The following is an 11,228-nucleotide window of genomic DNA, read 5'->3' on the forward strand; positions in this document are numbered from 1 at the left end:
CGCTCCTGCTTCCAGGCTTGACTTAGTCGGGAAGCTCCAGCCAACACTGTCCACCATGGGTGCCCATTACCACGATTGGCACATCACTGTCGCAGTCTTTGTTTTGTAAGCTAAGCATTTCCCCTTCTTTCTTTCTATTCCAAAATTATTTGTTTCTACCCCAAGAACTGCTCACCTTGTTCATGTGGGGTAAGATATCCCACAGTGGTAAATAGTGTGATGGCTTCACTGACCTATATGCTGCCTTATGTTCAATTTCTGGTTGTAGATCTCGAGGAACCACTGGAATGAAAAACAAGTAGTTCAGTCTTTTTAGGTGCCCTTGTCCCACTCCAATCAAGAGCACAACGAACTCTGCTGCCCCAAAGCCGCCAAGAATGAAGGTCTTAGTAACAGAGATGCAGGAGGAGTCATGGGGCAGGTAATGAGTGCATGGGGTCCCTCTCATATCAACATGACTGGCAGAGAGCCCTGCTATCTTGGAAGAGGAGTTAGCACATTAATTCATCCTCTGAGCCAGTAGATCTCAAGCCTGCTGTTCATCAGAATCTCTTAAAGACCAATGAGAAAAAACTCAGATTCTGTGCCTTCTCTCCCAACCCAACCAAAATAGACTTCTCTAACCACTCTGGGCACAGTCTGGGCACCTCTAGGCATTAGACGTTCCACAGAGGATTCTGATGCACTGCTTCTAGTATCAGTTTGGCCCTATACTTTGAGTGCCTGGAAGCAGGCATGCATATTTGAATCCTGATGCTGAGCAATACAATGAATTGGAGAAAATTCGATATCTCCCTAAAAGGACTCTCCCTATCTCCTCCATCACTACTTCACAGGATAGAACATGTTTAAAAGGCTGGGTTTTGTTCAGACTGAGATTGGCATTTGTTACCTAGAACAGAGCTAAAATACTCTTGAAATGCGAAGTACTCAGGTGTGTAGTCTCCATCCTCTGTGAGCAGTGCCCCATAGTCTGAAAAATATGAAGAAAAGTGTCAATTCCTCCAGTAAGCCTCACATTAACAAAGAAAGAGATGAGAGTTTAGTACTAAATAAAATTAATACAGCAAGTGTGGGATGAAAAATACTTTTGGCATTATTCCAAATCATCATCTTTCTGAAACCTTTATCTATGTTCCAGTTAGTTCAAGCCAAGAGGTACTTCCACATTTTCTATGGTTTTCAATAGGAAGCAAACAGCAAAGCCTATAGACAGTAAGCATCAGGACAAGAACTTAAAGATACTCTCATCTAATGGTTGCTCCTGCCTGTTTAATTTTCCTTTGAATTACTTTATTATTATTTTACTCTAAGCTTGCTTCTTGTCCTGTTATTAGAGTTATAGATGGAGATAGAATTATTAGTTTATACCCTGGTCTAATACTCATTCTGCTAATGAACCATTAAAAAGAAGAGTGTAATAGATGAACAAGAGTAGGCTACTACTGTCTTCATGACTTGAAAAGTCTCAGAAACTTAGAGGCTACAGATATATAAATTCTAGGACTATCAAGAATAACAAATATAATATCAAATATGTATGTAGTGTTTTGTGGTGTTTTTTTTTAAATGGCACACGTTCCTGAGATTGTTCTCATCCCTCTGCCTCCCCCCAGGAAATCCCAGTCTCAAATAGTAGGATGGAATAGTTTGTAGACAACTTAGGGACAAGTACTTGCCATAGCTGGTGACCATAGGAGTATAGTGTGGTGAATATATAGCTCCTCCAATAAAGTCAAAGTTAGTACCACCATGGAACATATAGAAGTTCAGAGAAAACTGACTATTGACCATTTCATGCACTTCTTTCATAGTCACTGAGGTTACAAAGGAAGAAAAAGAATATAAGAGATGTTAATAGGCCCACTTGCATAGGATGTTCAAATATCTAGACTCAAAATATTCAACATAATTGTTCAGTCCTTTCTTCCAATCTACCAAAATTTCATGCCCAGGAAAATGTGCAGGTTTAGCTAGAATTCCCTGGGAAGAATTGGTGGATTTATTCCCAGTATAATTTTAATAACACAAATTTTTTTCTTTTCTTCTGAGCTTCACATTTTGGAAAATGTTTTTCTATTAAGTAATTGCATGCATTGAATAGTTATTTAAATATCTTTGTCATAGGGGTATACAAGTCCAGGTAAAGTGTTTGGGAAACCCTTGGTAACTTCTGACAAAGATGGATCTTGTGCACAAGAACAGTTCTTTTCAAACCACATCTTAATGATCATTTTTCTAGAGACGACCTTGTGGATAATCTTAGATCAACTAACTTTTTATCTTCACTCAACATACTTTCACTGGTTGTACTACTAGTTAGAACAATGGAGACTGATAAAATGTCAACTTCCGTTAAAATCACCTCGAAGACGATGATCCTTCACTGTGACTTCATGGCACAAATGCCTGTGAGATTAATGTTTATAAAGCCATAATATGGAAGATCATTGTCTCATAAACCTCAAGTAAGCTAATCATCAGGGGGTGGGAATGAAGCCTATGCTATCTGTATATCGCTATTCTCCTAAACAAGGAATTGAAGAATACTTACTATGCAAATCAAGAGTTTGGCGGACAACACCCCATCTATCAAAAGAGCTTGCTGTATATACTGTCATCATTATAGGACTAAGACCCTGGAGGAAAAGGGATGCCAAAATGTCAATTGAGAAAGTTGTTGTTGCCTTTTGAGCCATCAGATTGATTACTACTCATTGTACCTCTATGAAGAACAACCCTGAACCTTGCCCAATTCTGCCCCATCCTCACAATCTCTGACATGTTCAAATTCATTGTTCCAGTCATTGTACCAATCCAACTTGTTGAGAGTCTTCTTTCTCTCTCACTAACCATCTTTCTCAGCGTGTCTATTTCCAAGGACTGTCCCCTCTTGAAAAGATGCCCAAAGTATTTGAGATGAAGTTCCACCATCCTTGCCGCTAAGGAGCACTCTGATTGCACGTCCTAAAAGACAGACTTGTTTATTCTTTTGGTTATTCAGTACTTTTTTTCCACACAACTCAAAGACATAAATTTTATTTTGGTTTTCTTTATTCATTGCCCAACTTTCATACACATAGTAAGTTAATGAAAAAGACCAAGGTTTGGAAGAGGCACTTTTTAGACTCAGTTTAAAGTCTAAACATTGTTTCTTTAGTACTATGGAGAGGTCCCTAAAAGTAGTTCATGACTGATGTTATTATGAGTGTTGATCGTGGGTCAAATGAAATTGAGACTTCAATCTTTTCTCCATCTGTCATGATATTGTGTACAGGTCCAGTAGTCAAGACTTTTGTTTTCCTGATGTTGAGATGTAACCAGATTTAAAGTCTGCAGACTTTGGTCTTCTGCAATGAGAGCTTCAAGCCTTCTTCACTTTCTGCTAGCAAGGGTCTGTCATTTGCATAATACAGGTTGTTGATGAGTTGTCCTCCAATCCTGATGTCACATTCTTCATACAGTTCAACTTCTTGAACAATTTTCTTGGCAAACAGATTAAGTAGGTAAGGAGAATAGATACAACTTTGATGGACACCTTTCTTGATATTAACTCATGCACTGTTCCAATGTTCTGTTCAAACAACTGCTTCTTGATTTATGTATAGGTTTCACAATAGCACAATTCTGGGATCCCCATCTTTTTCAATATTTACCATTATTTGTTATGATACACATAGTCAAATGTCTTTGCACTATCAATGAAAAAGTAAACATGTTTCTGATATTCTCTACTTTCAGCCAAGATCCATATGACGTCTGCAGTGATAGTCTTTGTGCCATGGCCTCTTCTGAATCTAGCTTTAATTTCTGGCAGTTCCCTGTCAATGTGCTGTTTCAGCCATTTTAAGATAATCTTCAACAAGATTATACTTGTGTATTACATTAATGCTATTGTTTAATTTTCACATTCTGTTGAATCACCTTTTTTTTATTGAAACAAGTATGAATCTCTTCCACTTATTTGGCCAGGTAGCTGTCTTTCAATTTTCTTGGCATAGACTAGTGAGCATGTCCAGTTCTATATCTGTTTGCTGACATACTTCAGTTGGTATTCCATCAACTATTTGTCCACTGCTTTCAGTGCATCCTGCACTTCTTCTTTCATTACCACTGATTCTTGTTCATATGATACTTCCTAAAAATGATTCAGTGCTGACTAATTCTTTTCACTACAGTGACTGTGTGTTCCTTCCATTTTCTTTTTATGTCTCTTAAATCATCCAATATTTTGTTCAAAGAATCTTTCAGTTCTGCACCCCAAGGATTGAATTTGTTTTTCAGTTATTTGAGCTTAAGGAACGCCAAGAGCGTTCTTCCCTTGGTTTCCTAACTTCGGCTCTTTGCAAATTTTACTCTATACCTTTGTTCTATTTTCTCGAGCTTCTTCTTGAAGTCTCCTGTTTATCTCCCTTACTTCAGCATTTCTTCCTTTTGTTTTGGTCTCTCTTTGTTATAATTCAAATTTCAAAGTCTCTCCTGACATTCATTTTGGTCCTTTCTTTCTTCCTGTTTTTGTAATGACCTTTTGCTTTATTCAAGGATGATATCCTTGATGTCATCCCACAACTCATCTGGTCTTCAGTCGTTAGTCATAAGTTGTTGTTATGTGCCATCGAGTCATTTGCGACTCATAGCGACCCTATGTATAACAGCCCTAAACCGTGCTCTATCCTGTGCCAATCTCAGTGCCTCTGACAAACCCATCTTGAATACCCCAGTCACTGAATCAATCCACCTCATAGAGGGTCTTCCCCTCCTGCGCTGTCCCTCCACTCTACCCAGCATGATGTCCCTCTCTAAAGACCTGTCTCTCCTTACAACATGTCCAAAGTATGTCAGACGAAGCCCCAGAATCCTTGCCTCCAAGGAGCAGCCTGGTTTAATCCTCTCTACGATGAATCTGTTTGTTTTCTTGGCAGACCATGGTACATTCAATACTCTTCTCCAGCACCACAGCTCAAAAGCATCCACTCTCCTTCTGTCCTCCCTAGTCATTGTCCAACTCTCTGATGCATAACAAGTGATTGCAAAAACCATGGCCTGTATCAGGTGGACCTTAGTCTCCAGAGAGACACTGTTTCCCTTGAGTATTTTGGAGAGGTCCCTAACCGCAGACTTTCCCATCGCAATATGTTTTTTTATTTCCTGGCTACTGGTGCCAAGAGTGTTGACCGTGGAGCCGAGCAAACTGAAGCTGTGTACAATCTCAATCTCTTCACCATCCTACCTGATGCTGCCAATTGGCCCAGTTGTGAGAATCTCTGTCTTCTTGATATTGAGCTTCAGTACATATTGAAGGCTGCAGTCCTTGACACTCTGCAGCAGGCGCTTCAGGTCCTCCTCAGTTTCAGCAAGCAGGGTTGTGTCATCTGCATAATGCAGGTTGTTGATGAGTCTTCCTCCAGTCCTGATGCCACATTCCTCTCCATACAGCTCAGACTCCCAGATCATCTGTTCTGCATATAGATTAAAATGTATGGAGATAGGACACATCCCTGGCATACACCCTTCCCAATTATGAGCCATGCAGTACCTTCTTGCTCTGTTTTGATGACTGCCTCCTGGTCCAAATATAGTTTTGTAAAAGCACAATAAAATGGTCTGAGATTCCTATTCCTCTCTGAGTGAGCCACAGTTTGTTGTGATCCACACAGTCAAACACCTTTGCATAGTCAGTGAAACACGGATAGACATTCCTCTGGTACTCTCTGCTTTCAGCCAAGATCCATCTAACGTTAGCTATAATATCCCTAGTACCAAAGCCTCTTCTAAACTGAACCTGGACATCTGGCAGTTCTATGTTGACAGGTCGCTTCATTTTTTATAATTTCCAGCAGCATCTTGCTTGCATGTAGTAGTAATGATTCTTGTTGTTGTTATGTGCTGTAGAGTCGATATTGTTCGATAATTTCTACACTCTGTTGGGTTATCTTTCTTTGGAATGGCAACAAATAAGCCCTTTCAATTTGAGTTTAAATTACAATATCCAGCGCTAATGCCCTTCCAATCATCCCTTGCAATATTTGTGTTGTTGCCTAAACTGCCAAATGCTTCCAAGAAAATTGTGGAATTCTCCAATTTTATCTCTCATAAAGCTTATTATTTGGTATAATCTTTATCTATAATTATACCTGGACAATGCTTATTCAATATTTCAAAAAAATAATTTCAGTTCCAGAAATAATATCGTTAGCAATTAGCAAATGTTGGCAAGATTGTGGAGAAATTGGGACTCTTCTTCACTGCTGGTGGGAGTAATATTTATTCTCCACTTGCACCGCAGTAACAGGGCCTCCCAAAAGATACTAAGACACAAGCAGATGAGGGTTTAAGAGTGAGGCTACCTTTATTCACTGCTGATGGGAACATAAAATGGTGCAACCACTGTGGAAGGCAGTATGATGCTTTCTCAAAAAGTTGGAAATACAAATATCATTTGACCCAGCAATTCCACTACTGGGAATTTACCCTAAAGAAACCAGAGCTGCCACCCAAACAGATACAAAACCACCTATGTGTATTGCTGTATTATTCACAACAGCAAGGAGATGGAAGCAACCCAAGTGCCCATCAACAAATGAATGGATGGGAAAACTATGGCATACTCTCACAAAGGACTTCTATGGAGCACTGAAAACCAAGGAACTCATAAAATATTATAGAACATGGGTGACCCTGGAGGACATTATGCTGAGTTAAATATCTCAGTCACAAAAGGACAAATATTGTGTCATGCCCCTGTTATAAAACAGGACTGACATGGAGGTTGGGAGAAAACTAAGAGGAGATAGATAATGAACACTGCATTGGAACAGATGAAATTTAAAAGGAATATTTAATTAGGAATTTTTTTTTGTATGACAAGTGTCCAGAATAAGAAATGCAAAGCAAAATGGACTGGGGGAGTGGTCTGGGGAGGGAGAAAATTATACAGCAATGACTTAAAAAGTTTTAAGTGAACTAGGGGAGGATAGGGAGCAAAATGTGCCACAGTGAATGAATGAAAATACAACTTTTCTGTAAATGTCTGTTAAAACGTCTTTTTTTAAAAAAACCAAACAAACAAAAGATAATATTATTAATTTTTAAGGGTAATTGAATTGAGGTTATTTAAGTTCTTTCTCAATAGCATCAACCATTGAAATTAAGATACTTATATTAGAAATTATTTTTCATTTTATAAATTTTCATTTGCCACTCCTAATGATATAACTACTGATGTCAGATGGATCTTGGCTAAAAGCAGAGTTAGCAGAAGGGTGTCTATTTGTGTTTCTTTGTCTATGCAGAAGCATTTGACTCTATTGTTCACAATACATTATGGTAAATATTGAGAAACACTACATAATTTAAAATCTAGAAAAGTGTGCATCAAGGCTGTATCGTTGCTCAATTAATTACTCAATCTGTGTACTGAACAAATCATTCAGAAGGTGGACGTTGTTAAGAAGAATGTAGAACAGCCTGCATTATGCAGATGGTACAACCTTGTTCACTGAAAGTGAAGAATACCTGAAGCACTAGCTACAGAAGTTCAAAGAAAACCTTCAATATATATTGTTGTTGTGTACCATAGAGTCGGAACTGACCCATATCTGACCTTCTAGGGGGATTTCAGAGGCAGTTAATCACATGGGAGGAGATTGTCCATCCTTCTGCCGTGGAACAGCCGGTGACCTCTAACCACATGCTTTTGGGATTCCAGTGCAGCTTCTTGCCACTAGGCGACCCAGAGCCCCTCAGTATAGATTACATCTCAGAATAATAAAACAAAAATCCTTGCCTCTAGGCCAATAAGTGATATCTTGATAATGGATAAAGGACTGAAATTGTCAGTGATTTCATTTTATTTGGATCTGCAATAAATGTCCTTGGTACAAACAGTTAAGAAATCAAAAGATGTGTTGTATTGGGGTAATCTGCTTCCCAGTACCTCTCCAAATTCTAAGGAGCAACAACATCAGTTTAAAGATGAAGGTACCCCTGATTCAATGCATAATCTTTTCATTATTTGTTATGGAACTGAAAGTTAGACAAGAATAAGGATGTTAGAAGAATCAATACCATTGAGTTGTGGTGTTGGATAAAAATACTAAACAATCCATAGACTGTCAAAAGAACAAATATGTCTTGCAAAAAAGTGCAACCAAGGTGCTCTTTAGAGGCAAGGATGGTGAAAATTTTTCTCACTTTAGACGTGTTGTTCAGCAGGGCTAGTGTCTTTGGAAAAAGACATTATGCTTAATAAAGTGGAGGGTCAGTGAAATAGAGGAAGACTCTCAACTAGATGGATTGAGACAGTGACTATAAGAAGAGGTCCAAGTGTTACCATAATTAATATTATAGATTATGTGCTCACGTCAGCAGCACATATAATATAGTTGGAATGATACATAGAAGATTAGCATGACCCTGCACAAGGATGACACACAAATTCATGAATCATTCCATATTTTTTAGATGGATAGATTCAGTGACTAGGGTAATGAGGGTAGGTGTGTCAGAGACAATAAGGTCACAAGATAGCACAGGGCTCAGGACTGTTGTCCATAGATTCATTATGAGTCATAAGTGACTCGATGGCACATAACAAATACATTCATAGATTATAATGATGGCACAGAATAGGGTAAAGTTCAGATTTGTTGTTCATAGGGCACCTACCAACATCTTACATGTGTATCACAGTCTCTAAACATTATATTAGTAATAGTTACTGGACAATCACTATTCAGTTGTATTTTGTGTTAGAAATTATAATCCTTTTGTTTAGCCAATTTAGATTTCTCAACAACTCTGTTCTCTGGTACTAGAAAGAATTTATCTTTCATATTTTGAAGATGCCACCAATTGAGAGTTATCTTCAATGTGAGATTTCCTTCCCAGTTCCCTGAATTCAGCCTTACATAATCCCTAAACTATATTTGCTAGGTAAAATCCACATTAGCCACCTTCTATGCTGATCATTTAAATACCTGGTAGAATATGATATCGTTTGTTTCTAGGAAAAAGCATACTTTTAATTAGTAAATTGCATCTGGACTTAAGGACTATGAAAAGCCATAGCTTTTCTCTGAAAAGCCATAGCTTGGGTATCCCTGAGCACAACATATCTGGAGGCCAAGAGTTCCCTTGAACACACCAGTAAGCTGTGTCTATAAAGCTACTGTGTTGGATAGTGGCTCCTACATTGAGCTCAAGTCGTATGACAAGTTAGTTCTCATTCATTCATGCATTCCCATTCCCCTGGCACTTCCGTGGTAACTTAGGGAGAAAAATCTCTGGGCTTCTAAAGGAAACCTCAGGGAAGAAACTTAATGGGTCCTGCCTACCTACTGTGCTATGCTTGGTAGTCTGTTTTTTGGTTGGTTGGTTGGTTGGTTGGTTGGTTGGTTGGGTTTTTTAAAGCTGAAGGTCCAGAAAGTAAGCATATAAATATAATCTAGTTGAAACTGAAATGATTTCAAATTGACAGCTCAAAGGCACATGAATTCATCTGTAACTAAAACAATCACTGTTAATAAATATCCCTGTAAATAAGCAAGGATTCCTCACACAAACAAGAATGAAAAACATCACCATCTCTGAAAGGTTCTCACCTGAAACTTAAATAGATTTTCATAAGTTTCTTTGCTGATATGCTTCATATGGAGAGTGGCAAGCACTGCAGAGTAAAAGAAAATGTTTTGAAGAGGTCCTGCCACAACCACTGCAAGGTAGTTGTATGACCAGGACACGAGGTGAACTCCAGCACCCAGACACATACTCTTCACAGGCGTCTTAGAGTTGATACGATTTATGATTATGGTTAATGATAAATACATGATCTGCCTTTGTATCTAACCATGCCGTTTTCAAAATTCTTTCCTTAGCATTTACAGTGAAAAGCATTTACAGAGATGTGTGAAGGGCCATTAAAATACACCACCATATACTGATTAATTCATTGAAGGCCAGAACAGGCAACAGTCTAAAGACCTAAAACTTGACTTCTAATTCAAAATTTTTTTCTGCCTGTCCCATTATAAAATGGAATGCAGAGAACCAAAGGTTCTGGGTGAACCTGTGAGTTGGGAAGTCTGGAGTAAGTTTTATGCATAGTTAGTGATGGGGGAGGGGAGGGGGGAGGAATAGCAGAGGTTAAGGAGTTGGCTCTTTAATCCTGAGCATTGACCCGGAGTCATCATGACTGTACTAAAAAATTATAGAATGTAGTTCAACAAGAAATGAAAAAAAAAGATTCCTGATTCTTTTTCAGGATAAATAGGGCAAAATCAAACATGTACCATTTTTTAAGTGGCCTTTTATCACATTTTGTCCTTCATCAGCAGTCAGGAACAGCACCTGGATCTTTCTTTTCACCAAGGCCTGCAAAGAAACTAAAAAATATTAAATGACTTGTTTCCAACCCAATAGGACTGCTTCTTTGTGGAAGACATTATATTAGGATAAAAATACTAAAATTAGACTGAGGAATAGAGAGGAAGATCTAATTCCCCATCTGACTACTTATAATTTTTAGATTTGTATAAAAGACAGCATTCCAGGGGAATCTTACCTCTGCAGGGCCAGCCCACACAGACCCAAGAGGACAATAGAATGTAATAGAGACCACCTCAATCAGGCAAGAGTCTCACTCCCAGAGCCAGTGCAATGAAGTGCTAGATCAGGAGTTGGCTGCTACCACCACCAACTCATCCCATTCCTAACAGAAACTTCTGCAGTTTAAGAACATGGCCTGACCTGGCCTTGCCACTCTGCAGACCAAACAGGGAAACAGATTTTAGGAGAGGGGCTGCAATAAGGCAAGATACCTGCAGGGCTGCACTGTAGACCAGAAGGATCTGAAGGACTTTGTTGTTGTTGTTGTTGTTCTGTGCCATCGAGTCACTTGCGACTTATAGAGACCCTATGTACAACAGCCCTAAACTCTGCTCTGTCCTGTGCCAATCTCACTGTCTCTGATAAACCCATCCCGATAATCCAAGTCACTGAATCAATCCACCTCATAAAGGGCCTTCCCCTCCTGTGCCGCCCCTCCACCCTCCCAAGCATGATGTCCCCCTCCTAGGACCGGTCCCTCCTTACAACATGTCCAAAGTTAGTCAGACAAAGCCTCAGGATCCTTGCCTCCAAGGAGCAGCCTGGTTTAACACTCTCAAGGATGAATCTATTTGTTTTCTTAGCAGTCCATGGTACGCTCAATAGTCTTCTCTAGCACCACA

General features: G+C 39.0%; 1 protein-coding gene across 1 annotated transcript in view; it reads right to left on the reverse strand.

Annotated features, from left to right (window-relative positions):
* The window catches only part of GLB1L2 (galactosidase, beta 1-like 2), a 130,862-nt gene that overhangs the window by 46,326 nt on the left and 73,308 nt on the right, over positions 1–11,228 (reverse strand). The window contains exons 7-12 of the mRNA XM_006892851.1: positions 10,290–10,371; positions 9,603–9,667; positions 2,555–2,639; positions 1,680–1,817; positions 893–973; positions 176–282 (exon numbers count right to left, since the gene is read on the reverse strand). Coding sequence (XP_006892913.1) covers positions 176–282; positions 893–973; positions 1,680–1,817; positions 2,555–2,639; positions 9,603–9,667; positions 10,290–10,371 — 558 coding nt within the window. The remainder of the gene's footprint in view (positions 1–175; positions 283–892; positions 974–1,679; positions 1,818–2,554; positions 2,640–9,602; positions 9,668–10,289; positions 10,372–11,228) is intronic.

Source organism: Elephantulus edwardii, unplaced genomic scaffold (genome assembly GCF_000299155.1).
Source record: "Elephantulus edwardii isolate Elephantulus edwardi_28Jun2011 unplaced genomic scaffold, EleEdw1.0 scaffold00120, whole genome shotgun sequence".
Lineage (NCBI taxonomy): Eukaryota > Metazoa > Chordata > Mammalia > Macroscelidea > Macroscelididae > Elephantulus > Elephantulus edwardii.